This window comes from Tremella mesenterica, assembly GCF_000271645.1.
Source record: "Tremella mesenterica DSM 1558 unplaced genomic scaffold TREMEscaffold_14, whole genome shotgun sequence".
NCBI classification, from domain to species: domain Eukaryota; kingdom Fungi; phylum Basidiomycota; class Tremellomycetes; order Tremellales; family Tremellaceae; genus Tremella; species Tremella mesenterica.
Window position 1 is genome coordinate 473,000 of NW_006711238.1, and position 27,443 is coordinate 500,442.

Genomic DNA, 27,443 nt, shown 5'->3' on the forward strand with positions numbered 1-27,443 from the left:
AAAACGTACGGAACATAGTCGTCGTGATTCCTTCATCTGAATCTCTTCTTCCAGTCATCCCTATCATCCTCTTCATGACTTCGATAAATGCAGAGTACAGATGTCTTGACCTGCCTTGTGGGACAATGATGACAATGCATGCGACATGAGGCTACCGGTTATGAGGTTATTCATAGGCTAAGTACTCGTATTTTGCTTGCCCATCTTTATGGTGAAAGGGCGGAACCAAATTATCCTTCTCTTGTGGAGCCCCACACGAGAAAAAGTTGCTCTTCCTCTCCAAGCATCCAACAATCGGTATTCTACATATCCCATTCCTTCATACCTATTCCACATACAGGTCAAAACGGAGTACATTTGGAAGATGACTTCCAACGTTCTGCCTCTATTTTGGGATCTCGCCTCATCTTCAAAGGATACTCGACTACAAGCTTCAGTGAACCTCGTTTCGTCTTTGCAAAATTTTCAAGAGACATTTCTAGCCACTAATGTCGACTCTGGTTCCGATATAGAAGAAGAGGAGGGAGACGAGGAGAATGGAGAAGATGGGGATATGGATGAGGATGAGTCTGGAGAAGAGGTGGATGACAAAGATGAAGCAGTCGAGGGGGAAGAAAGTGATGATAACGCTGAAATTTTGCTGGATAAAGCTTTAGCGAAATCCAACGCGGAGGATGTGGTCTATACCGTCAAGAGATTGGTAAGAGGTCTGGGAAGCTCTAGAGAAAGTAGTAGACTAGGTTTTGCTGTCGCTTTGACCGAAGTGAGTCGTGTTCTAGTCATTCACCACTTACATCATGTCCGATCTCCTCCATCTCGCCTTCCTCAGAATGATCTGTGAGGGGCTGCCTTGGAAGCTCTTCTCTGGATTCAAATTTTTTTCTGTGATTGTATTACACTACTGACTCCAGCTCTTGTCTCAAATACATACCATCACAGCACCTCAGGTCCTATCTCTCCTCCTTCGTAGCTCTCCCATCTCGGCCTCGATGAAAGGATCCGAACAACGTGACTCTCTCTTCGCTCGTCTTTTCGGTTTGACTTCTCTTATTCAATCTAACTCACTTTTCCGACCTTCCTCAGACCAAGAAACATTTCAAAGAGTCACGAGTGAGCTGATATCACTCGGTGATTCCAAGAGCTGGCTGAGGGAGGCTGCATGGTGGGGACTATTACAAGCTGTTCAAGGGGCATGTGTCAGTCAAGTGGAATGGGCCGACAATACTATAACTCAATTATTGTCCTCTGTTCTCGGTGACAAGGGATGGACAGCAGAGAGAGTGGCTTTAGTCAGCTTGATGGAGAGATTACGTCCCGTGAGTTTTATATGGAAGTGTCAATTCTGATACTGACTTGAAAGACATTGGTCGTGGATTCTCTACTACAACCTACATTCAAAAGAGGATCTTTACTCGCCAGCCCAAATCTATTGCAATTGGCCAAGATCCTGAAGGAGTCCAATGTGAATGAGGAAGAATCTACCGCATCGGACGGATCTTCAAAATCTCAATTACATTTTGTTTGGGATGTCATGTTGGACAGTTACTTCGTTTCAAAGCCTGATAATTCTCAAGCTCCTTTCCAAGATTTTTTCCGAGTATGTGTCGATGGTCAGTCCTATCACATTTCTTGAGTTGCGCCACTCTTCCTTACCCTACTATTTGTCCCATTCCCCATTTCCTGGGCTATTCTATGTGTTCTATTTCTCATTTGTTTTCAAGCCCTTTTAAACCCCTCTCTTACTCACTCAACCTGAAACACAATTTCCCTACCGATCTTAGCCAAGACGAGTGAGGACTAACCATTAGAATCACTCTTCGCCAATTCGTCCTCCTCTCAACGAAAATACTGGGGATTTCAAGTTTTCTCCCGTGCCCTCCCTCTTCTTTCCGCTAATGAGATGCCCCTGATCTTCACACCAAACTTCATGCGGTGTTGGATGAACAACCTATCCTCTTCCGATAGATACCTTCACAAAGCTGCCCAGCACGTTGCTCAAATCGTCCAGGATGTAGTGAAGACCAACCCGAATGTCGGTTTCACCCTCTTGAGTCAACTGGTGGGGAAACATGGGAAACCCAACTTCGATAAAATCACAAAAACTCGAACTGTGGAGGGTATCATGGGATCTCTGAATCTGGATGGGGTGAAGGAATATGTGAGGTATCTCCAGGACATGATCGTCAGCGATGATTCGAAGTAAGCTTAACACGTGTAGCTCTAGGTTAAGCTGACTTTGTAGCTCTGAAGATTTGGAAGGATTGGAAGACAAAAGAACGTGGGCTTTGAATCAGATGGTGGCTTTGGTGCGGAATGGTTCCGTACCTAAAGATGATCAGTGGATAAGTTCTGTGTTGGAATTTTTGCTGGTCCATGGGTTTTTCGTTATTTTGAAAACAACGAAGAAGGGCGACATTACAGCAGTATGTCCTATATCTCTTCCTATACAGTGGGGCAGTGTTAATGAAAAGTTGTCCAAAAGTCCTAGACCTCCCCTGTCAGAATCTACAGCCGCTCTATGTAGGACAAAACTTCTTTCGTGTCTTGTGGAAGTGACCACTGTTTCGAGCCCCAAAGGTGAGTTTCCATCATTGACTTCAAACTTGTTGTCTAGGTTGGGGCTGATGTGAACAGGCGATGGCAAGACAGCTTCACGTAAACAGGGATGTGATTCTTCCAACAAACTCTGGCTTAGACGAATCCTCGAACTTCTCCTTTCTCTGCAAACGAACCCTCATTTGAAAATCATTTCCGAAGCCGACAAAGAGATCAAAGCTGGTCGTGAGGCTGGTATCGAGACGCTCAAAGCTTTAGACAAGGTAAATCATCCCTTTTTTTCTCTATAGCTTTTGCTAATCAGTTTCAGGTCGAGGGGAATGAAGTCGTCAAGGGTGTGGAGATCCTATTGAGTTTTTTGATCATTCAGACATATGACGAAAATGAAGATGCTTTGGAAATGCTTGAAGTGAGTCGTCACTTCCATTCCATTTTCGCATAAGGCTGATGTGTAGGAGACCATTGCAGCTTCTCAAAAGATGTTCGGTCTCAAAGAATCATCAGCTCGAGAAAGTACGTCAAAAGAAGCGGATGTCAACCTACCGGCTATAGACATGTTACTCGATACTCTCATTGCTCTTCTGGATAAAGGTTCAAACGATCTTCGATCTTTGGCTAACTTGGTGGTGGGAATGGTAGCTGGAGAATTCACATCGTCAAGTGTACGACATCTAGTAGCGCAGTTGGAAGCTTCTGCCAATGTCGAGGACGAAGATGGGTCAGAGGAAGATATGGAAGAATTGAGTGATGCCGGTGATGAGGACCAAGAAGAAAATGATAGCGAGGGAGGGCAAAGTATCGTGGAAGACGAGGAGGAGGAGGAAGAAGATGAAGATGACGATGATGAAGAAGAATTACCACCTGTCGACCCTGATTTCAGACGAAAAGTAGCAGAAGCACTTCAAGTGACCGATCTTCTGGAGGATGGAGTGAATGGGGATAACGCTTCCGATTCAAGTTCAGAGGAAGAATATTGGGACGATGAACAAATGATGAAAGTTGATGAACAGCTCGCCGCTGCGTTTAAACAAAGAGCGGCGTCTAATAGAAAGTCTGATCTCAAATGTGAGTTGAAAAATCTGCCTACAACCCTGAACACAAACTTCTTTCCCCTCTTTCATGCTCCTCTATACCACATCACATACTTGACTTCAATCTCACCCATCATCTACAAACAATTCCCCATCTCCCACCTTATTGTCAATAGGTGAATGGTCAGCTGTAATCTCTGAGAAGGATCATGCTGATATTTAGTACTTGAAACTGAAAACCTTCATTTCAAAAATCGGATTCTTGACCTATTTGACATTTTCATACGAAAACAACCATCCAACCAAGCTATATACGATACCATCCTCCCTCTTCTTCAACTCGTCCGTTCTTCTTCCTCATCCACTAACGGTACATCTTCTTTAGGAACCAAAGCGACAAGTATCATTCGATCTCATTTCACGAAACCCAAAGAAGTCCCGTCCCCCACTTCTTCCCTCGGATCAATTATGAAAGAAAGCCATCAATTAGCTCGACGATCATCTTCATCGGAATTCTCATCTCTATGTTCCATCTGTAGTCTTTTTCTCTTACGCTCTACCACCTCGAAGTCTTCGGAAGAAGATGAGATATTGGAAGAATATAAAGAAACCATGAGAGATTTCATGTTACGTAAAAATTCTCAAGTCCACGTCAAATTCTTATCGGAATTATTTCAACGATATCCACTTCGAGCGTGGAATCTTCGGTTTGAATTGTTGGAATTGATTGAGAAAAAAGCGGTGAATGATTATCGTCAATCTCAAGGACTTTTGATGTTATCTTCATTATGTGGACAAGTCAAGATTGTGGATGATAAAGAGGGACGAGAGTTTGTGAAGAGAGCTTCGGGGTTGATCGTGAGTGTTTTAGAAAAGACAATGGAGGAAGGATCAACGATCAAAAATCAAGAAGTGAAAGAGGTGTGTGTGTTTGGTCTGCATTTGGCCAGAGGAGCAAAAGCGGGGGATATGTTGGGGAACTGGGATGAAAAGTTTGAGCAGGTGACGAGACGATTCTTGATGGATGAGAAGACGAAAGGGATGAAAGGGGCTTTAGACGTTTTGAAGCAGTTGGTTTCTGTCTTGGGGATGGATACAGGTAAGAAGGAGAAGGAGAAGAGCAAAAAAGATAAGAAAGATAGGAAGGTGAATAAGATGGAAGTAGATGAGAAACCCACGGGAAACGGTGAAACACCACGAAAAAAGAAAGACGAAGATATGCAAGTGGATGTCAATCCTCACATGGTGGTATCTACCGAACGCAAACAAAAATCAAACAAGAACAACAAGAAATCATCCGAGGCTGGTGAGACTCTGTCAATGGAAGGGTTGAAGGAAAAATCCAAGAAACGAAAGTCTTCAGAGGGAAAAGAAATCAGTAAGAAAAGAAAGATACCATCTGAATCAGCAGAGTAGCATGACCGACTCACTTAGGCATAATGCATTGATCTGAATATTTGCTATGAATACGTGTGAAGTTGCGTGCGACATGCAAGAAAAGTCTTCAATCTCTCGAGTTGACAAGTGCTTTGTAGAGCGTATTGGCATTTTGTATTATTTCAATTGGGTCGGTAGTTGAAGAAGTGGAGATGTCCGTGTATAATTGTCGAAAACGACGAACGAGAGATAAAAATCGACGAGATTCGTTTTCTCGTTTCAACTGATCAGCGCGTGCTTGAGCGTTGTCCAATACACTCCTTGGTAGTCCCGCAAGTCTGAGATCAGCTATGGAAATTAACAGACCAGGTTGACTTACCTGGCGCACCACACTCCGAACGACGCCTCTGCCAGGCCGCGAGAGAGCTTATAAAGGAATGTTATTTCAGCACTCCCATCTACTTCGTGAGCTAATGTCACACCGATCGACGGATGACTTGACGACTATGAGAGAATAAGGAGACACAAAATCCCAACGGGTGAGGGGGAACGAAGAGTGTGAAAAAGCGAGATGAAGGACGGTAAGGTAATTGACCCACCAGGTGATTTGACCTGGTCAAAGGCCATGTGCCAATTACTGATCTTCGCAGGGAACTCTCTAGCTAGTTCTTCGGCCACTGTGGGATAATGAGTGACAAACAAAGTGTCACAACCGATCCCGGCTAGATGAGAGAGGGTAGCGTGAGCTATTGCTACACCATCGTAAGTGCTGTCAGAAGTCAACGCTCCATTATTCCCCATGTGAAAATGGGGAAGCCCACCTGGTACCTCGTCCTAATCTACTTAGTCAGCAAAGCTCAATCATTCAGCGAATGCTCACTCGTCCAATATAACCAAAGTCCTCGGTGTGACGGTACGCAGAATATCACTCGTCTCTGATAATTCCACCATGAACGTCGATTTCCCTCGACTGATCTCGTCCGAGGCTATCACATAAGCTCATGGCAGTCCATGATGTTTGCAGCTTACCGCCCATACGTCTGCATGTCAGCATCTGCCCTCCAAAAATTGCGTCATACTGACGTTTGGACAGCATCATGGATGCCCATGACGGCAGAGCTGGCAGGGACGAACGAACCCATTTGAGCCATACACACTATGAGAGCCTATACATGAGTACAAACAAGCCTGGGGTGATGAGCCAGACTTACAGTTGCTCGAACACAAGAACTCTTTCCTAACCTCCATCAGTACGCGTGCTGCACAAGGAAGTTGTACTGACCGGCCATATTTGGACCCGTGATCACTTTGACAGACCCATCTTGCTCCGAAAAGTCGATGTCGAACGGTACGTACGCTTCGTCTCGGAGCATCTCCACCTACTGTTGAGTCTGGGAGAATACAAAGGTGGCCGAATCTCACCATGGGATGCCGCCCAGCCCTGATATGTAACCCTGGCTCAGCGACAAATTCGGGCTTGCAATATCCTGAAGCTGCCGCGACCTGAGATAGGGACATCAAACAGTCTATCACTGCAAGTTGTTTGGCCACCACGACTAGCTCGTGACTTTCCGAGATATCCGCTTGAAATGCTGCAAGCGCACGTCGACCAGCAGCGGTCAACGTCTCTTTGTGCTGCTCTCTTTCTTTTGTTCTGCCCGTCAGTATTCCAGCGCAAAACATCCCAGTCTACATACATGCGTAGGATATCTGGAGTATGAAAGCGAACAACGTGTTTGGTCGAGCTGATCTTCATCCATCTTGCTGGCACCGACTTGGAGTCACGGACAGGCACTTCGACGAGGAACTGAATGGTCAATTACTATAATTTTTGGCAGGAATACCTACCTCTATTCCCGAGACCGTGACGTAGTTGAGAGTAGGCCTCTTCAAGATCTTTCGAATGTCCTTCAGATGTTGATCCAGCTCGCTCTCGCAAACACTGATACACTGTCGAGATTAGCGTTAAATTCCATCCACTGGTGGACCCGCACATCTTTAGCATCTTGCAGATCGGGGTACCTGTCCGGGTCGACCCATAGGTTGGCTTCGTCATTTTCGAAAGCGGCCTTCGTGTTCATAGCCCCGAGGAATTCCCGGGCCTTGTCTCGTATGGTCGGCAGTGTCTTCACAATATTGTTGAGTAGTGACGATGAGAAGATGTCACCCTCGTTGGGCTTGAACTCGGATCCGGTACGATTGAGACCGGTGAGGATTGTAGCTAGCTCAGATGGAGTCGCCTAGGAGTCAGACCATGCATGAGCAGGGGTATGCTACGCACCTTGCCATACTGCGCCCGAGTCAGACCTCGCACGAGATCGGGCATGTTGACCAGCAGACTTCGTAGCTTCTCCATGTGATAAAGAGTGTTGGTCATGATCTCCTCGATAGCATCTAGTCGAGCGCGGAGGGCTCTTTTGGCGTCAGACGCGTGAAGGTGAGAGCACAAACACTCACCTAACATCCAACAAAGGACGTCCGATCCATTCCCGCATCAGACGACGACCCATTCGTGTCTTTGTGCTATCGGTTAGGATTGTCATCCAGCCTATGCCGACTTACTGGTCAAGTACTGATCGTGAGCAGATTCAGACAGGAGAGTTTTCATTTGAGACTCACGCCACGCAAGACTTCCATATACCCCGCCATCGGTCTGGTTTCTGTAGATCTCTCTACACCTCTCAGTCTCATTGTATTAGAGCTTAGCGACATGCTCACAAATTGACAAGTGTGTTGCTAGACAGCAGCATATGCGCACGATTGGTGAACTGGATTGATCAGCAAGACAGACTACCGTGAAACGTCTCAAGCTTACTCTAGTGAACGATGAACGATGCCTGAATGCGTTCTCCAGTTTGAAAGCTGTGAGCCATCAGCCCACCCATGGTGCTGGGCTCAACGATAGAAACAGTACCTTGCAGGTGTTTCACAGCGATAGCAAGAGCAACCACTACCTGTTTTGGGAAGGCAACAAGAGCAAGAACAGCTTCTACCGCTCACAAATTTAGCACAGTACCTCTTTTCCTCTTGGACATGACTCACAAGGCACACCGGAGGCAAGACCAAGTAAGCCTTGAGCATTGTCATCGGCTAGAACAACATCCCGATCATCCGTGGATGGGCAATCCGGGGCGTCATCCTCGATATCTTCATTGTTATTACTGACCAGGTCGATCATCTCGATATCGCCTGACGTCCGCCGGTCCCTAGCATTCATCACTTGATTATAGAAGTCGGACAGGAAGCTTAAGGCGGCGCTATATTTCGCCACCTTATCTACCCGCTCGATGCGGACAGAGGCAGATACACTTGTCCGTGATATGCCGGCGAAGTGGTTCAACATTTTCTCCGTGGCTTTGCTGAGATCACGGGCAGGTATGATCAGTTCTGCTGGCGAGAGATGATCGAGCCGCGTTTCCAGCTCGGAGCGAACGGGAGAGTCTGCGAATGAGCCGAGGTTCCGGTTGAACCATCGTCGATCCAGAAGATGGCCCCATATGACTCACCATCAAACTCATCCCAGACCACATCTCCGGTGCCAGGTACCACACTGACCAAGCCGATTCGCACCCGTTCATCCGCAGTGAGCCCACCTAGGCCTTGCTCAACTATGGCGACAAGCGCGTTGGTCGGTGGAGGGGCGGAGCCTGGAAGGACGGGATCGTCAGTCAGGACGGAAGAAGAGGACATCGAAGAGTCTTCGACGTAGCTGCTCGGTTAATGGGCTTAAAGACTCGAACCCCCATCCACTCACGTGGCAGCAGTGAATAGATGTGTTAGCTCTCTTGTGAAGGGAGCGTTGCGATTATCGGATACTTTCTTCAATGCAGCAGTCTCCGTTTGCGAGATGACGCCGACTTTGTAGCCAAGCGATATGAGCTTTTTGACGTGAATATGGAGACGGTAAGTGGGTATAGAGGCAGTGTAGAAGTTTCGATTCGGAAAGCTGATGGTCAGTCATTGCGCGAATTACGGGTGTGTTTCACTCACGCAACGATACCGAGCTCCTTGGATGCGTTCTTTGCGTCTTCGCCATGAAACCTGAGAGGGTCAACATGTGTTGACTGATTATAGAACACGTACGCACTTGTACTTGTAGCCCACTGATAGAGTTAGCAACCATCTTCAAAGACATGAATAGCCCACCCTCCATCATCAAGATGACGTCCGGATACTTGACTTTGATTTCCTTATACTGCTTCTCTAAAGGCGTGAAAGTGAGACCGCTCGGGCCGACCTCTTCTTCCTTTTTCTTCTTCCTCCCCTTGGCACTAGCGGCTGAGCTCTCTTTGGCTGAGTATTTCTCTCTGAGGCTGCTGACTATACCGGATATAGGCTTGTCTCCTTTCGTGTCCTCTTGAACGTCTGCTACTCCGTCGACCAGGGAAGTGTCCCCTTCCTCTAAGATATCGTTATCATCGATTAAGCCAGTTTGGCGCCGAGCTTCTACAGCCGCAGCTTCGTCAAGGGCCAAAGATCGGCGTCGGCGAACAATCTCTCCACTGAGCACACGTCGCTGCCATTCCGCATGCCTCTTGACTTGCTCATATGTCCTCTGAGGCAGAGACGACGGGCCTACGGCCTTGTCATGAGAAGCCAAGGAGTAAGCTGGAAAGGCAGAGCCCGACTGCGACGGGGGAGGAGGCGCTAGGCGAGGGAGACGATATGATTCGAGCTGGGTGGACGGAGCGGCAGGTTCTCGCCGTGACCTGTCAGGAGGACCTAGGTTCGCTGATGGCGGCGAGCTCAGTCTGGCATTCACATGTGGTTTTGGGATAACTTCGGTGAGCTTGACCTTCTTCAGTGGGGGTGAGTCCGTGAGGTCCACAACGTCGTCCTCGGACTCTTCGACCGAAGCTGTCGCCGGAGGTTTGACGGACGGGAGGGATAGGGACTTGCGCTTGAAGAAGGCATGCAGAGATGATCTGGGATTAGCTAGGCCTCCTCAACACGTATGATGACTGACTGGCCTCTACCCTCTGCCATATCTCATCCTTACAAAAGTTGCAGAAATTGAGGACGAGTGGAGGAGAGCAGTCGCGTCAACCAGCATGACGTGGCATTGGGGAGAACTTTTGTAATCGGGTGACGTCATTGCGCTCGGTTCACCGCATTCCTCCCCACCCACGCCGGTTGACCGTCCTTCTTCCCACCCGCCACCTCTATCAACTCTACTCCCATCTCTTTCTTCTTCTTCAGCTTATCCACTTTTAGTCGACAGTCACACACCAAAGGTCAAGATGCCATTCACTTGCTCGGATATCCTTAAGATTGTACTCGCCGTCATACTTCCGGTGAGACGTTGTTTACAACTCTACACATCCCTTGACTATCTACCTTGTCCTAGTCGCTCGTCGTCTTCACACGTCGAGCCGTGACCGACGTGGATCTGTCTCGAAATATTATGCGAGAGTTTATCGACTCTGTTACGTGGGATGTCAGATATGTGAAGAGTGACAGGGCTGACTGGCCAGCCTTTGGGAGTGTTTCTCGAGCGCGGATGTAATGCGGATTTCCTCAGTAAGTGTCCATGCTCCGTAACGCATAAGTTGAAGCTCATTTGACAGTTAACATTCTCTTGACCAGTACGTCTCTATAAGTTTCACATCTCATCTCACCCTGTCTCTTGCGTATCCCAGAGTTCTGCCACCCGATACATACAGATGCCGACTTTTGATTGACACTTTTGCTAACGTTTCTAGTCCTCGGTTATATTCCAGGTACGGTCTGTCTCTTGTGCTGTTGACCTTTGCTAATGCTTCAGGAATCATTCACGCCCTGTACATCATATTGTGAGTTCTTACGATGCGCGCAAAGCTGCCTTGCTGATAATACAGGAAGTATTGACACCCCGGACATCGACAATCACCCGGTGTCCGGGCCAAGCAAGGCAAGTTCTTGGCTTTGCTTACATGTTTTGAATGCTGATGGAGGTTTCAGTGGTCTGAACGATCAAACAAGGACTTCCAGGATAGTTTGCGGTTAGGGATAGTATGACGTCTTTCTATGCACAGTTTCAACACTGATATTGACCAATGATGCTTATCGCGTATAGCGTTTATGAATTCTAATGGATTCGCCAAAATGTCTGATAAACCGATGGGTCAAGAAATCTGAATCAAGATGATGATCCCCTGGCCCCTGGGATCCTTCACGATATCGCAGCTATAGCAAGAAATCAAACTTTCATCAGCAATGACTTTGGAACGCTACCCGACTCACCTTCTCGCCCTTAGAGGTATACAGCCTGTCCACGGCTAGTAAAGCCTCAGCTTCCCAGTCTGACTCAATGATCTGCTTGTGTCTCTCTCTGACCGCCGCTAGCCCCATAGCGGGTGCTGTCACGTTAGCCATATGCACTAGCTCGGTAGACGATATGTTTTATCGATGATCTGGCGGAGGGCAATTTCACTTACGGATATATCTTTTGATGGGGTTGGTGAGTGCTGAGAGCACAGCTGCCTGCAGCTCATTACCATCGCCCTGATGCTTCCAGTCAGCCATCTGGGGCACTTGGAGATAAAGGTACGAACTACGTGATACACATACGGAGGTGATATGCTCTTGAGGCTGTTGTGCTGCGTGTCCCACTTGCTTTGATCGTCCGGATTTGCTCTGTCCCACTTGAGTATCGGATTGATGAATGGTACTCCGAAGCATAGCGCGTCGTATGCTGCCAGCGTGAGCTTTCATAATCTCCGTCTTCGCCTTCTCCGGTCTTCCGTTTGGCCCCAGTATATCACGGACTCGCCAGGGTTGAAGCGACTGAGGTCGGGAGAAGAAAGGGGAGAGCACTCACGAGAAGGCGAGGTGAAGGGTCGCCCGACTCCGAGCTGATTGTCAGGACCATGATCCTCACTGACATTTTCGTGCGGAATTGAGGATGGAGTCATAAACGTACCAGTAATTTGCTCCTAGCCACCACACTGTTCCATTCCGCCATTGGTTTCTTACCGTAATTGACCACACCGCTCGTGTTGAGCGTCACTCCCATGGCCGTGTTCTCATCGGTCGGGCCTGCAAAGGCGATTATCTCAAATTGTTTTCTGTCGGACCCCCTCGGCATCGCGTGGACAAGGAGATCAAGCTGATTCGTCCAAGTAAAAGTCTTTTGGTCGGGATCGAAGTAAGACGGTAATTTGCCCAGAGCTACTGCACAGTGTTCGCGTTCCTCGGGTGAGAAATGTTTTTGAGAACGACATCGACTTTCTATCGAATATCCTAACAATCAGCATGTAATTCACTCAAACTCCGCCACCCATCATCCTTATCGACGACGATGTCTCGCCGCCAAACGTAATGTCTCCGCCACCCTCTAGATTTTATTTCAGCCGCTACCAATGCCAGACGATCGGGCAGCTCGAACGGCGACGACGGCACGATCAGAAGTTTCAACGCGTACCTAGATAACGATTTTGCTCCTTCCCAGGTTTCCACTTCGCATAATCCTCCGGAGCCAAAGTCCACCCATGTCCTAATGGATGCCTGGGATCTTGCCAAAAATGAAAAATCCAACTCTTCCAAACGGGTATCCCATCCTCAAACCCTTCCTTCTTCGGGCATCCCTTGGTACCAGTCTGCCTACCTGCACCAAAGGGTTTCTCAGTCGATTGGTAGTTTTCGTCGTTGCATTGTAGACATTTGAGGAAATCCGCACTAGCCCACCAGATAGAAGTCACCAAATCAGGGATTGTCTGATATACCAGAACAGTGTCGAGGACCCCGAATGTGTATACGAGTGTATAATTAAGTGACTGAAAGGCTTCTAGGCTTGATGCAGCCCTAAAATTTAGCCACCTCTCCCATCGTATAATCCCTTCAGCAGGCTTCAGTTGGTGAATTGTTCTGTGTTTGGTGAATGTGATGAACAGGAGATGGTAGTCGGAAGATCACGGGACAGTGGTATAAAGATGAGGTTGACTGACCAGATATCTTCACCCGACGTGAGCCCTCGTTGGGCGTTGACTTTCCCATCAGCGACTGACTTCAGTGAGATCGATGATCACTCACGGAAATGGGGAGATTGCAAGATGATCAAAGTCTCTTGCCCCTTTTCACATGTATTCTCCGTTAGACAAGCTATGAGTCGATCGATGGTAGGTTCATTCCAACTTCGTCCTGATGTCAAGCCTCTGAATGACGTTCAGCTCTTCCATCGCTCGTGTCGTATACCACAAATGAGATAGTAACTCACTCAGCTGGGTAGATGTCCTTGAGTAAGATCTGCAGTGCTTTCAACTTGGCGATACTCTGCCATCTATCCCTCTCCGGTGAAGGCTCCTGAGTCGAAACGAGCGGTTTGAAGTATTTGAACATTCCCGCCATAGTCCCCGACCCGTCGTATAAGAACGGTAAGTCGTCCTCATTGCTACCTGAGAATTTCGAGAGGGAGAGAAGGAGCAAAGACGAAGTCAGCAGACCCAAAATCTTGAGCATACCCCGACTCAACCGAAGCATTGTGAGAATGGTCAGAGATGTCATCTCCCCTTTACTCGCTGTTCAGGAATTGGACTATGGCCTCGCCTTCTCAAATCCGTACACCCTTGATTGTAAAGGAGGGCCTTGACCGTTAGCGTTCTCGGTCAGTAACGACGGGATCCCGAAATACCGACGGAGTATCGCGTGTGAAGATAAGAGCATGTCTCCTGGGGGCGCAAGGATACGTACATGGCCATACGAGATAACAAAATTATATATCTGTGGTCCTATGCTATGGATGAATGACTTGAGATTCCCATTACATTCCGAAGGTTGGAAAAAGTGACTGTCAAATTGTGCAACTCTTCTCTTCGGGGATCGGGGGAGGAAAGGAGTTGCATGATCGCTCGTTCCGGCTAGACGTATCTGTCAGCTGATCTACCGTATGATCACAGCCTGAGACAAGCCCTAGATGATTCGGGCCACGGCGTGAACTAAGCGAACGAGAGCGGGGTGATCTCTTGCCTGGTTGAAATGAGCACCACTATCCTCCATATCATATCTTTTGAACTCACCGCCATGCAAAGAATCCCCATTGACTTGAGGATGACATCTGCAAAATCCCAAATGATGTCATGATCCCCAGGACCGCGTGGTTGCGATAGACCATCGGACGATCGGTGGCCTCCGCCAGAAGAACTCGCAGTCGATGGAATATTTTCATGAAGTAAACCCGACCCCTGTCCAAGTCGTTGGGCTTTGAGGACCTCGGCCGTTCTGATGGCGGTCATGGTGATATCGTACAGCTTACCGAACGTATCGCTACTGAAGTCTGAACTGGCGACTTGTTGGATATAGGTTTTACAACGGGGAGATAAGATGGCTAAACGGAGATTGTTGAGGACTAACGTGGGACGAAGAGCGGGTTCAGGAGATGCGGGATCTATCAACCCGTGGGTAAGACAAATTTGAAAGACGAGACTGAAGAGTCAGTACAGATTGAAGAGGAACGAGAGAAGGAGGGGGGACTTACTCTCTTAGCCATGCCACTGTGACTGCGTTGTTGATCAATCTGCCCATCTCCCAAGCATCTTTGGTAGATCCGAACTTCCCCGTGACAATGCTCTCCATGTGTTCCCCCAATTCGTTTTGAATACTGACAGCCTCTTCTGAAGTCCAATCCGAACACGACTTCTTCTCTCTCCAGCACCGAATGATTCGATCGTCAACCAAGTCTAGACTGCGTACATGTCCCGTCTGGAGTCCGTTCATAGCAAACGAAGGTAGAGCTTCTCTTAAACGACGAGTCTCTTGCCACGGTCTCCCTGGTAGTCGCAGGGACTGAGCATGCACCATAGAGAGGGGTCGCAAGAGAGCATGTGTTCGTTCCAAAAGGGTTCTGTGTATCAGTCAGAAATAAAAGACATCTGTGATAGGTAACACGTACAAGATGTAGTACGTTCTCAGTCGAGTGGCCCACCATCCTAGTCCAGGACTGTGCCCCTCCCCATCCGGCCGCTCGTCAGAGACGATCTGAGCTAGATGATCGACCTTCGAAGCCTGCGCTCTGGTTATCGCTTGTTGTAGATAATCCCATGACCGATGATGTGCCTTCTGCCATTCGGAGGCTAAAAACAGGTGTAGCGCGGTGACGATGTCGGCTAGACAAATAGTTCCATCAGAGTCTGAGAGGGCATTCGCTCTCTGAGCATCGCGCAGGTACGCTTCCTTGATCTGATCCGACATGACCTCCACCTCCTCGGAGGTAGGCGGTGTTTTGTTACCAGGGAGCATGGTTTTTGCATCCACATTAGAGACGACATACATGGAGAGCATACTGAGAAGCAAGGCGCGGAAGTGGATCGAACGTTCATATTCTCGATTGTCGAAGGCGGTCATGAACTCCTCGTAGTGTAGTAAGGGGACGAAGGGTGCGAGTAGAACGAAGAAGATGGAAATGCGCTTCCGTATGATGGCGTGAGATTCGGGAAAGGGGGGTATGGCAAGCATGAGTAGCGGTTCGGTGGGGTGTTCTGATGCATGTCAGCGACTAGTACCGTGGGTGTTACAGTTACTTACTGATAGCTTCGTTCACGATGGATTCCGCCGGAAGCTCAGCCCGTCCTCTGGCTAATTGAACTATCGCATCATAATAAGATGAGCTGGGTGGATCTGAGAGGAGCTGTTGATGTTGTGCAAGACCTGTGGGTGATGATTCTAATGAGTGCCAGTTGATATGTACCGGTTTGAATGCGTTCGTCGTAATTTGATCGCTGGAGTCGAAACCGATAAAACCGGAAGAAGGCTGAGTAGCGTTCAAATGGTTGGCCCCGAAAGGTAGCTCTGGAAAGAAGAATGGCCAAGCGTTCGACTCCTCTGATGATGTAGAGTGATAGGACACAGCTGGAAGAGAAGGTTCCCCGCTGAAGCTTCCACTACCGCCACTAGGGGTGAGACCATTTGAGATCCAACTCCATTCACCTTCCGGGTACACATCATGTTGCGTACGAATTGCTTCATGAGGCATATCAGACGAGGCCGGCGGGAGTCGTGTTGGTGTTACGGATGTTTCACCTACAGGGAAAGAAGTCAGCCCCCATGGTATCGTGCCCGCGGATCCTTCGCCCTGGTCAGGCGCCTCCACATGGTGATCGGTCGTACGGCCGTTGGTGATCGAAGGATGATCACCAGGAGTCAACGCACTCCGAGGACTTTGAGGTTGTATGGTAGGGTGTTCTTTTTTCCTCTTTGGTCCTCGTCGTTGGGCTGTCTAGACCGAATTAGAATTCCCTCCACGATTGTGTAACCAAGAAACCCACCCGTTGCCAAGTACACGCAATGTTAGCTCTCTCGCATCCAATACAACGACCTTCAGTAGATGATTGAGAAGGTGAGGAAGATGAACGACACTTTCATACATCAGCCTGATTGAAGTGACTAGGAAAAACGGAATTTCTCACTTTGATCTTTCGATAATTGCACTAGTAAGTCAGTCACTCTCCCGCAAGAGCAACGTATCACTTACCTGATCACAAGCTTGAGCGATGCGCTGTACCTCGGGTCGTACCAAACTCAACTGCCGTTTGAAACCGGTACTGCTGTTGCTACCACTCGCAGCGCTGTGATTGCTCTGAAGGGACGCCGGAGACAGCTGGTCGGAGGTTTCTGACCGGGGCACTGTTGATGGCCCGGACTCTGGTGGTGACATGGAGTCGAAGGTCGATGGACATGTGTCAATCAAGCTTAAGCAACACTTCGCACTGAAAGTCTTGAAATCCTAGAAACATTCGTCACGCAGACAACTCGGTTACCACAAGACCAAGGGCGAGGGGGGTCCCAGTGGCCAGCGGTTCTGAGTTAACACTACGCAAAATTACCGCTTTGAGAAAAAACGCAAGAGGCCGGCGGCTAGGCCTTTTCCTTGAAGACACGCACTCCACGAATACATACGAATCCTCTGCCAACGAGGGGGAACGATAGCCATGCGGTCCGATGTTTCCGGTCGCACCCCTCAGTCAATACCCCTGGGTCACCGTGACAAGGTGAGGAGCTCCAAGATAGGATCCGGGGTTGCATGGGGAGACCCGTGACGGTTACCATTCGATGATCGGTCTTTGTCGGTGTTCGCCTCTTCGATAAACCTCGCCGTTCGACCGTTAAATAGCCGACAAGATCTGTGGTGCGGTTCTCCTCTCTCCTCTCTCCTCACGCCTCACATCGTTGTTCATGAAGGTGACTTCCCATTCACTGAATCATTTCCTCGACCCCCCGCGGCGCCCCCTCCTGGTTCTCCACTATACTACGCTCCTCCACAACAGCTCTGGCGACCCGCTACCCTTTCCTCTTGCCGCGGTCCAGATCTACGTACCGGCAGTCGGCTTTGAAAAAAAACAGAAGAGACCCGATGATTTCAGGCTACCAAATCTATAAGTAGTGTATCGAGCCCGACTCGAACATCCACTCATTCTTCTCTTACCATCGACCCAAATCTTTCAGCAACATGTCAACTGAGGCTCCTTCCTGGAAGACCTGGCGTAGTGAGTCACCCTACTAGCTCCTACTTTAATCAGTATTGACCATCACAGACAGCGCCGACCCCAAGTGGTGGCGCGACGCAGGCTTGCGCAAGTGCATGTTCAACATCCTCATCCTCTACGGCTCCGTCTTTGCTAATGGTTACGATTCTGGATTAATCAGCTCGGCACAAGGATTACCTTCGTGGATTACGTAAGCTGGATTTCGTAAACTTAGGCCCTAATTACATAATGGGTAGGACAGGGGCTGACCTTCCTCAAGCTACTTCAACAATCCGCACGGGGGTGTGTTGGGTGCGATGGTTGCCGCCTACTCTTTCCGTATGTAGTTTTCCGAGATCATTCGAGCACGTGCTAACAAATACAGCTCAGCTTGTGTTCCCTCTCCTTGCATCTTTCCTATCCGACAGGTATGGCCGTAAACCTTTGATCTTCACGGCTTCGGTCTGTGGCGTGAGTACTTCGTTTTCATACATCTGGCACCGCCTGACTAAGTTAAGATCGCTGGACCTATGCTGTCCGGCTTTGGTAATTCGAAAGGCACATACATTGGAGGTCGTCTAGTCACTGGGTGAGCTTTCCTTGTTTTCATGACGTATGAGTTTCTCTGACGAGTCTCAGGATTGCTTGTGCAGTTTTCCAGGTCACTGCAGCGCCATTGATTGCAGAGATCGCACATCCTCGGTTCCGTGCTTTCGTGACGGGATCCTTTCTCTCGACGTAAGTATAAGCTTCGTAATACCGAAGACAGTTGTTGATACCAAGGTACTTCATAGGTTCTATCGTGGTCGCCTGGATCGGTTTTGGTTTCGTTCACTGGAACTCTGAGTGGGCATGGAGGACCGTCACCATCCTCCAGTGCTTGGGCTGTATTCCCCTCCTCTTCTGGTCGGTCACTCCGTGGATGGCTGAGTCGCCTCGATACCTCGTCAAGAAAGGTCACCAGGAGAAAGCTCTATCGATTCTTGCCAACTTTCATGCCAATGGCGACAAGGATGACGAGCTAGTGGTGAATGAATTCCGTGAAGTCGTTCTTGCTGTCGAGCTCGACCGTCAAGCCGCTCAATCGAGCTATTTGGACTTCTTCCGCACGAAAGGGAACAGAAAGAGGTTGTGGCTTGTCTGCTGGGTTTCATGGACTACTTCTATGGCTGGTGTGAGTCTCTGAATTCATGGTTACGCCACGAGGAGCTAAGCTTCCAGAATAACTTGGCCGCTTACTACCTGGTTCCTATTCTGGAATCAGCGGGTATCACGGACTTTGCCAAGCTGCAAGGTATCAGTGCCGGACTCTCTGGGGCTGCATGGTTCACTGCTCTTGCCGGTGCTCAGGTTTTCGAACGATTAGGTCGACGGAAGACAATCTTTATCAGTTTTGCTGGAATGATCGTCTTCTTCTCCCTTACCACTGGATTATCCGTGAGTTCAACACCCACTCAATGACGATGCTCATTTGGTTAGGCTGGCTACGTCAATACAGGCAACGTGTCCATCGGTATCGCTGTCATTCCTGTTCTCTACCTCTTTTTGCTCTTCTTCGTCTTTGCCTTCAACCCCGTGGCCTATCTATGTAAGTCGACCTACGTTGTCCCACGCAAATTATAACGCTGACACTCCACAGACCTACCCGAGATCCTTCCGTATCAACTTCGAACCAAGGGCATGGCTCTTTTCTCGGTGCTGTCAGCCGGTGGTCAAGTCTTCAACGCCTATGGTTAGTATTCTGATAAAGTAATTCTTTGCCGTGAGCTTATTGGTAGTGAATCCTATAGCCCTCGCGGCCATCGCCTACAAGTACTACATTGTTTTTATCGTTTGCGACGCCATCGCCGCTGTCATTGGATATTTCATTCTAGTCGAGACCAAGGGACTAACGCTTGAGGAAATAGCGGCGTGCTTTGATGGGGACGAGGCTCTCGTCTCAGGTGGACACGACGGCAAGGTTGCCATCGATCACTACGAAGATGAGAAGGTTTTGGAGAGTGGAATGCCGGCTCTCGCCACGGCCAACAACGACAGCTAGGGTCGGACATGTTTGGCTGGGTTCATAGGGATTCATAGGGAATAATCTCAAACGTGTATGGATTGCTTGCTTTCTTGACGTCTGATGACACCTCGTGCCAAAGTAAAACACCACTACATTCTTCGTACTCGTTCGAAATGATCGTTCCCCCAAGCTGTCCAATTGGTTTGGTGACTGACATTCCCCCGGTTATACCGGACCGAGGCAGACCGGTTCCTTGATCTTGGTCATCTAATTATTTGATGGGCGCGGTCGATTGATGGGTCCTTGCAGGGTTCAATTTGATGCGATCAGAGCGCCCCACATGCCCTGTTCTAGTGACAGGGGTATCAAGCGGATCATATCGGGAATGAAGGGGTCCCAGTTGTCAGGTTCACTTCACTATCTGCGTCGTATGTGGCATCCCGTAATGCTTAGGATTGGATGTTCTAGCTGAGCGATCCTCTCCAACTTCAGGATCCTGCATTACGAACACCTACAGACAGTTCCAAGCGTCTGAGATGGGCAATTGAGTGTCGTGAGTAAATTAAGACTACGTTCCGGACAGTTATGGCGGGAAACCGGACACTCAAGACGGCATGCGGATACCCCAGACATCATGCGGCTACTCAGGACAGTATCCATGGCTTGTGAAAGGAAAAAAGGCAAGTCGGAAAATAAGTGCGGTCAAAAGTCTACCTAAGACGGGAAAAAATCATGAATGTTACGACCGGGTGTCCGCTGGGTAACACTTAGACTCATACATCGACGATGGTGTGAATGGGTCGAAGCATGTCCGATCGCCCTGTAGCTGTCGATTAGGATAGAAGGGATGCATGATAACGTGCAGGGACGCTCAGATGGTGAGTAGAACCTCCAGGGCAGTGGTGGGAGGCTGATGAAGTTAAGAGGGTAATCCGGCTGCTTAAAGCTACTTTTCGGCTTTCAAATGCAGTGAACCGGTCAACTTATGATATGTTTCTGGCCATCCGAGCTAAGATCCCGCCTTGTCGACTGAAAAACGGCCTTTTAAGCTGTAAAACGGTCTTATAGGCTATTAAACGTCTTTTTTGAGTGATGAAACGGGCTTGTAATCTGGGATCCGGTTGGCGGGGTTACAATGTGGAGCTGCAATCCAGGAACCAGAGAAATCGGGAAATTAGTGGGCTGTTAATACTTCGTGACACGGGATTAAAGATTTCGACCAAAAAATTAATACCGCGAAGGTTTGGGGAGATTTCCCAATATTGTCCCATTTTTTACCCGACACCGACGATGGCCCAGGGCCCAGGACCGACGGCCGACGGACTCTCAGTAAAAGTGACGGGTTATGGTTAATCTCTACTATGACACTTTGTATAAGAAATGAGAACGAGGTCGATATGATAAAAAGTCTTTATCTTGAACCGCAAAACGATACCAACGAATTCATCTGAACTTGCTCTCAAAATGCCGGTATCTTTCGAAGGTCTTGCTTACGAACGTATATTGTTCAAACCTGTGGATAACTGTGAAGATGGGGGTTTGCATGCTGATGTCTATCTCCCCACTGAGAAGAAGAATGGGTATACTTCCTGGCCTGTCGGTATGTGTCTTTTTCATTTGCTTCATATTTCGATCTTGATCTTCGCTGTATCGTAATAGAGATAAACTCTCGGAGAAGGGTGGTAATGGTGGGGGGAAGCGATGCTGAAACATGAGCTGATCAATAGCTATGGCCATCCACGGTGGTGGATTCTGTCTTGGTGATACAAAACATATATTTGTCGGTCACTTTGAGTACCTATTGGAACAAGGTTTCTGCGTTGTAGTGGTCGAATACCGTCTTGCCCCTCAGTAAGTGACATTTGCCCTTTCCTCTCCTGTTAACGTCATATCTCTCAACTCTCCCTCCCCGTCTGGCTCATGCTAAATGTGGAAAAGCAGGCCGAATTGATTGCTGACATGTAGCGCACATCAGAAAGAACAACGTGAAGATTGGGTAGACGCATACAAATGGATCACCAGTCCTAAAGGTCTTAACGCGGCTCTTGGTTCTAAAGGTCAAGTAGACCGTGAGAGAGTGTTCGTCTGTGGAGCCAGTGCAGGTGGAGTGGCATGTTGGTTCCTCGTTGGTCTTCTCTACAAGATGATCGGACGACTCGCTAACAGACTTCTTAGACCATCGATCTTCTCGCTGCTAAATTACCACTTCCCAAAGCTCTCTATGTTATTTACCCGGTTACAGACCTCAACTTGCAGTTACCTAATCCTCCGGTAACTCCTCAACCATTTTCAAAGTTCCCCGAATTGGTCAAACAGCTCAGCGAGAAGGAACAGCAACAAATCAAAGAGTTATTTGAGGGTCCTATTGGTACTGGATTTTCTCTTCGCGGAGAGTTCGACCGTCCAGTTCATCCTCGACGTGTTTGGTTCGATTTTGTAAGTCTACTTCTTGCATGGCAGTCTCACCTACATTGATTTCACTCCACCTCCTCCCAATTCTGTCGTTATCGCACCTCGCTGTGTGCTGCCAAAAATAGTGGAGGTAAACTTGATGGTTCGTTGAATACTGACTGACGAAAAGGCCGCCAGTAATGGTATGCTCGTGCCTCAATGGGTCGACGAGTTCCCTCCTCCTTACTCTCCGGAGAAGAACATGATCACCCAATTTTCATCTGATTTCCCTCCCACGGTACTCATCAAAGCCATGGCAGACAAGTTAGTCCCTACCGAACACACACAATCGGCGTACGACAAACTCACAGAGCTGGGTGTCGAGACCAAGCTCTTCGAAGCGCGCGGGATGGAACATGGAGATGTGGAGGAAACCACACGTATCCTACAACGTTGGGGACGTGAATTGGCACACGTCTGGTGGGAAGAAGCATACAAACCCGCCACTGACTTTTGCATTGCTAAATGTCGTGCTTGAATAAAATGTATCGAGTCAGATCATGATAGTTTTGTGTCTCTAGGGTGACCGGCATGTATCTGATTTGCAATGATATTGGACATTCATGTTTTACGTTTGATCAAACCACTCATTAGATCAAAGCTATTGCCATCGGGTTGTAAGTCAACCCATGCCTGAGAACGTTTCGAATCGCCGAAATCTCCACGGTCATACAGCGGTGTGAGAGTCGAAGTGGATGTGGAGGAAAGGGGTAGACATCGTAGGAGACCGTGATCAGGCGTGATGGAATGAATTCGAAGACGTTGATGGGGAGTGACGGTGGTGAGAGTGACTTCTTGATTTCTGGGCCGTCAGCATAAGTTCATAATAGTCAAAATTGACCGCTGTATCACGGGTGTCATTGATCGCAGAGCGGGAGTAAAAGACTGACGTATGTAGCCATCTTCCGTAGTACTCGTCTAAGAACCCTTTGAAGCCTTGTTCGTCCACAAACTGCTCCCATTTGAGAGCGAAGGAGTGCATGATCTTTGCAAAAATCTCTTCCATCGTGGGAGGCGGCAGGGACCTCTCGGGAAGTTTAGCACATAGGAGTGAATGCAGTTGACTGAGAGATGTAGTTGGTAGTGCGTTGAGTGTGTTGATTCCGCAACCTACTTGTCAACGTCTGCACACTGGTAGGAAAAGTGCAGGTAGGAGCAGCGAGGATCACTCACCAACGACGACTCTCCACATCCCACCGACGAAATTAGTGTTGACTAATATACCTCCCAACTTGGCTTTACCTTTCACACCCGAGCCGACTTCACTCCCCCCTACACCCTCCACTTCCGCATATATGTCATTAGGCCACTTGATCCTCACGCCCAATCGACCATCCTCGTCCACAGCTTCACATACAGCCAAGGCCGTGAGATACTGTATGAACACCAATTTTGATGACATACTGGAAGGTACGTCCAGCAGTATAGAAAATTGTAAGCAGCCAGGAGGGGATAACCAGATGTTGGAACCTCTACCCCGTCCGGTGAGCTGGAAGGAAGCGAGAAATGCAAGAGGGGTCGGTAAGTGAGTGAGTAGCAAGGGATTCCTAGTACGTCAGTGATGTTTCAATCAGGGAGAGAAAAATGGGTTTGTGGGAGAAGACCGACCGATCGAGCATTGTCTGAGTACTGGTCACCGTCTCTGCGTACCAGAGCAGATCACCCAGCGTTGGTTTACCATTTCTCAATAACCCAGACTTTCGCCCAGCTCGCTTGCGTACTGCATCGAGAGCTGTCCAATAAGTGGTGAAGTTGAACAAAGGGGTCCATGTTGGGGAGTAAGGTAGCGAATGGGAGGGTAGCAAGATCGTCTTGGGTATTTTGTTGAAATCCGGAGGTTGTGGGATACTCGTGGCACTATCCTCGAGGGTCAGATCTTCCAATTTTATTTCTTTCGATACAGGAGGAGGCGCTCTCCGCCATGTAGCCAGGTAGGTCGACATGCTGCCTGTGTGGAGGACAGATGACGTGGAAGTGATGTGTAACTCATCATTGCCATCCCGAAGCGTCTTCCAGGACCCTTGATCGATTACCTTGCTTTGCAACGCCGTCTGAGAAAAGGAGAGCTCGCCAGGTTGAGGTAGATTTGGATGAGAAAGGACGAAAATTGGGGATGGGTGAGTCGGATGTAAGAGAAGATTTGGATCCTCCTCTCCGTCAGCGTGGACGATCGCACCAAGAATATCACCCCTGTCTTGTTGTCTGCTGGTGGGACGTAACTCCAATTCCTCCAGAAGATCCTCCACCCATTGTATACGAGCCTTATCGCAGCGCTCCACATCGTCCACAGAGGGAGAAGGAGTAAGCCTGGAGATAGCGTCTCTAGCTGGCGGATCGTTGAGATAATATTCGAAGTGCACTGAGCATAGTAGAGCTTTACCTTTCCCATTCTGCGTGATCACAGCTGCAATTGGTCGTTCTTCTCCTGAGGAGGCTGATTCGGCATACCGAGCGAGGACGCGGACAGAGGAAGGTCCAGGAGAAGGAGGGAGAAAATGTCCCCCGCCGTTATAATAAAGCAAGTCGAGTGCTTGAGGCTTGGACGACGAAGCTCCACGACCATCGAGCAGGAGAGTCACCGCTCTAGAACCAGACTCTGCTGCATAGGCGAATCCGGTGAAGGTCGGTCCTACGCAAGGTCCTGGGAAAAACGCCTGGGTGTTAGTGTTAAGCTTCATGATTGAGTTGGGGGAGAAGAAGGAACTCACCAAATCTCTTTCACCAGTCACCTCTAATCCTCCACCTTGATCGAATCGAACCTCTGCCGAGCCGAAATATGCTCCAGCGCAGATACCCAGGTATTTCCCTCCTTGTTCGACATAGTCCTTTACTCGCTTGGTGATTTTCGTCTTTACGCTAAGTACCTCAACGAATGGCAGATCTCTACCTCCAGGAATTACCAGCAGTGCACAAGATGGCTCCCAAGGCTGTAAGGAGAGGACGTCCGAGGTGACGGGCTGAACCGTGTAGTGAGGTAAGAGCAGGAGGGAAAGTGTGAGCAAGGTGTGTGAAAGGGAGAGTGCGGATACGCCTGGCCCGGAATATACCAAAACTTGGTGTGCAGAGGGAGAAGGTCCTGTCATCTCCGCCTTGCTACAACGGCTCCTGCCCCCCGGAACGTCAGTAAGAGTAGAGCTAGCAGAGTGAAGAACAGAGAGAACTAACTCCCCACAACATGTTCTTGATTTCAGGCACCGCACTGCACGTGATCTCAAAAAGTCGATGTTGAAAACAGGTCAACATTTGCACTTGTCAGCTTCAGTATTTGAAATCTCTGGACAACGCTGACATGGGTAAACCTGCGAAAGAGAAGAACGTGAGAGTACCTGGACGAGGTAAACCGAGGGGAAGAGGTGGGCGATCGGGCGGACGAGGTGGGGTCGGAGGAGGATCAGGTCGAGAGAAAGCTCTTCGTGCTGGTCCTTCAACATCTTTCCCTGACGATGAGCAACTCTTCTCACGGCCTGTCATAGTCCCCGTAGCAGTAGGTGAGTTTCATTATTGGTTTTGTATGACGAACAGAAGCTCACATCAGCCGAATCGTCTACAGCCACGTCAGGATCTGATGAAACGGAGGAAAGCGACGCCGACGAAGAAGAGGAGGATCGAGGACCGGTCAAGATCGAAGTACCTGTGGCGATGTGGGATTTTGAGCATTGCGATCCTAAGAGGTGTTCGGGGAAGAAACTAGCAAGACATGGATTGATATCATCCATGAGAATAGGTCAACGGTTTAGAGGTATCGTCCTCACGTAGGTGTTCCCAGGCATGTCCTTGGCGTCACTTTCCTACACATATGATTCTCTTCCTAAAATAGGACGGTGACTGATCAAATAGACCAAGAGGGAAAATACCGATATCTGCAGGAGACGAAGATATCGTTCTAGCCTCAGGTTTAGCAGTCGTGGAGTGCTCCTGGGCTAGATTGGACGAAGTGCCATTTGGAAAGATCAAAAGTCCTTATGAGAGATTATGTGAGTTGTTTTTGTCACCTTCTCTCCGGCAACAAGTTGCCATGATATAGTCGTTATGAAGCTGAGTTATAGTGCCCATGCTGATAGCTACCAACCCTGTGAATTATGGAAAGCCATGGAAACTCAACTGCGTGGAGGCTTTAGCAGCTGGGTTTTATATAACGGGTCATGATGATTGGGCTGAAACTTTGTGGGTTGTTTCAACTTTTCCTGACCTTTGACAGATATTCTACCTCCATGAATCATCACCCAATGCGTAGGTGTGAGGAGCTTTGAGGGCCCTCTGTGATACCCACATCTACCACGAGTTCGGAGTAGTGACACAGTCCCAAGTATGTTCAAGGCGTGTTGGCCTGCTCGCACGAACTGACCTTCAGATTGGCCAAATTTTCCTGGGGTCATGCTTTTTACAAGATGAACTCCCAGTTTCTCAAACGATATGCCACATGTAAAACCGCTGCCGAGGTAGAAGCTATGCAAACCAAAATACAGGATGAGATGGAGGAAGAGCGACAGCGGCGGAAAGTTGAGCGTGGTGAGTTCGTCAAGCTTTGTTTCAATCTACTTCTAGCCAGTCTCCTGAGAAATTTCAGACAAACATAATTTTCCATCCTCACATTTTATGGAATCGTGGACGAGTAGCAGAGATGATGGGTATAATAACCATATCTACATGACCAAATCTCTGACGTACAGCCGAATGGGCCGATGGGGATTTACTCAGATCAAACCCTAATCACGTTGGTCAAGCTTGGCGTCAAAACTCTCCCGGTGAGGTTGACGATGAGGAGGACAGTGATGAAGAACGAGTCGAAGATGTTCTTTCTGCCATTATGGCGAAAGTGACTGTAAGGGACGAGGGAAATTGATTGTTTCCTGATCCATGTATCTTGGGATGTCCATATGTCCCAAGCCATCACCTCTCGTCTCAAACTCAATCAACAAAGATGCCCTACGAACGATGGGTAGTTAAAATTTTCCCCACTGTCATCCCCTCCTCCGAACCCTTCCTTCTGAACGACTTGACGACAATCCATATCTACATCAAACGAATCTCACACTTCTCTCATATCTTTTACTTACCAAACTTCAAATCCTAGAGATCCGTACATACTTCTCATCTGAACATCTTCCCAAACCATTTCTCAAGATACAAGTCACCCAATACCCCTCACTCACGTGTTGATGACGTAACACATAACATAACTTTCCATAACAACCCAAAAGGTCATTCCTTCTAAACATCGCCTCTACCGAAAACGGTGAACACTTGTCAGCTGAAACGGTCATCACCTGTGAGTCAAACATTGACAACATCCGAACGCACCTTGTTTGGTACGAAGATCTCGCCCTGGATATTCGCATCCGTCTCAACATCTTGAACTTCGACACGGATCCTCATCGCAATGAAAAGTCAGGTATGCATATATGTTCTTTGGTAGACCAACGTCTACTATCTTCTGAAGTCTCGATAAAACTCCAATCATTCACATCTTTCTCAATAGAAACAAAAAAAAAACGGGTACAGACGGTTCTGACAATTCCTACGAAACTAGATTCAAGAAGATCGCACGTACAATCAACGTCCATTTAGCCAAATCGCAATTTTCAAAAC

General features: G+C 48.5%; 7 protein-coding genes across 7 annotated transcripts; 4 read left to right on the plus strand and 3 right to left on the minus strand.

The window, feature by feature from the left end:
* Nucleotides 1-364: 364 nt before the first annotated feature.
* On the plus strand, nt 365-5,003 carry TREMEDRAFT_35002 (uncharacterized protein; the record flags this gene model as incomplete). The annotated part of the gene is made up of 10 exons (XM_007007446.1): nt 365-763; nt 912-1,316; nt 1,361-1,610; nt 1,809-2,199; nt 2,243-2,423; nt 2,472-2,577; nt 2,635-2,819; nt 2,861-2,972; nt 3,052-3,621; nt 3,811-5,003. The coding sequence occupies 10 exons, from the start codon at nt 365-367 to the stop codon at nt 5,001-5,003; spliced, it is 3,792 nt and encodes a 1,263-aa protein (XP_007007508.1).
* A 9-nt stretch (nt 5,004-5,012) lies between these two features.
* On the minus strand, nt 5,013-13,421 carry TREMEDRAFT_74736 (uncharacterized protein; the record flags this gene model as incomplete). Its single annotated transcript, XM_007007605.1, has 36 exons — nt 5,013-5,302; nt 5,344-5,422; nt 5,564-5,733; nt 5,786-5,803; nt 5,845-5,950; nt 5,994-6,004; nt 6,048-6,130; nt 6,176-6,201; nt 6,247-6,343; nt 6,387-6,618; nt 6,662-6,771; nt 6,813-6,914; nt 6,959-7,204; nt 7,246-7,378; nt 7,422-7,487; nt 7,527-7,536; nt 7,584-7,624; nt 7,683-7,700; nt 7,797-7,959; nt 8,007-8,405; nt 8,471-8,673; nt 8,719-8,910; nt 8,955-9,028; nt 9,052-9,889; nt 10,093-10,151; nt 10,348-10,557; nt 10,583-10,691; nt 10,877-10,968; nt 11,187-11,302; nt 11,381-11,453; nt 11,514-11,729; nt 11,866-12,185; nt 12,367-12,746; nt 12,890-12,929; nt 12,975-13,096; nt 13,159-13,421. 36 exons carry the CDS (start codon nt 13,419-13,421, stop codon nt 5,092-5,094), a joined length of 5,628 nt encoding a protein of 1,875 aa, XP_007007667.1. The 3' UTR covers nt 5,013-5,091.
* Nucleotides 13,422-13,762: 341 nt separating this feature from the next.
* On the minus strand, nt 13,763-14,641 carry TREMEDRAFT_72376 (uncharacterized protein). Its single transcript, XM_007007606.1, has 3 exons — nt 14,416-14,641; nt 13,958-14,363; nt 13,763-13,907 (listed from the first exon to the last, which is right to left on the minus strand). Exons 1-3 carry the CDS (start codon nt 14,511-14,513, stop codon nt 13,851-13,853), a joined length of 561 nt encoding a protein of 186 aa, XP_007007668.1. The 5' UTR covers nt 14,514-14,641; the 3' UTR covers nt 13,763-13,850.
* A 2,437-nt stretch (nt 14,642-17,078) lies between these two features.
* TREMEDRAFT_45686 (uncharacterized protein) lies at nt 17,079-19,519 on the plus strand. Its single transcript, XM_007007470.1, has 11 exons — nt 17,079-17,419; nt 17,468-17,609; nt 17,679-17,737; nt 17,784-17,869; nt 17,917-17,987; nt 18,038-18,136; nt 18,182-18,572; nt 18,620-18,835; nt 18,878-18,986; nt 19,038-19,130; nt 19,177-19,519. Exons 1-11 carry the CDS (start codon nt 17,383-17,385, stop codon nt 19,437-19,439), a joined length of 1,566 nt encoding a protein of 521 aa, XP_007007532.1. The 5' UTR covers nt 17,079-17,382; the 3' UTR covers nt 19,440-19,519.
* A 1,113-nt stretch (nt 19,520-20,632) lies between these two features.
* TREMEDRAFT_74739 (uncharacterized protein) lies at nt 20,633-22,405 on the plus strand. The gene is made up of 5 exons (XM_007007607.1): nt 20,633-21,003; nt 21,131-21,254; nt 21,369-21,528; nt 21,579-21,839; nt 21,985-22,405. Exons 1-5 carry the CDS (start codon nt 20,868-20,870, stop codon nt 22,330-22,332), a joined length of 1,029 nt encoding a protein of 342 aa, XP_007007669.1. The 5' UTR covers nt 20,633-20,867; the 3' UTR covers nt 22,333-22,405.
* On the minus strand, nt 22,399-24,986 carry TREMEDRAFT_40864 (uncharacterized protein). Its single transcript, XM_007007457.1, has 5 exons — nt 24,563-24,986; nt 23,463-24,508; nt 23,028-23,401; nt 22,745-22,967; nt 22,399-22,656 (listed from the first exon to the last, which is right to left on the minus strand). Exons 1-5 carry the CDS (start codon nt 24,935-24,937, stop codon nt 22,416-22,418), a joined length of 2,259 nt encoding a protein of 752 aa, XP_007007519.1. The 5' UTR covers nt 24,938-24,986; the 3' UTR covers nt 22,399-22,415.
* Nucleotides 24,987-25,481: 495 nt separating this feature from the next.
* Nucleotides 25,482-26,431, plus strand: TREMEDRAFT_34864 (uncharacterized protein; the record flags this gene model as incomplete). The annotated part of the gene is made up of 4 exons (XM_007007430.1): nt 25,482-25,606; nt 25,692-25,828; nt 25,901-26,018; nt 26,206-26,431. Coding segments are annotated over 4 exons (606 nt in total), but the record flags the coding sequence as incomplete, so codon positions are not given.
* Nucleotides 26,432-27,443: the final 1,012 nt, after the last annotated feature.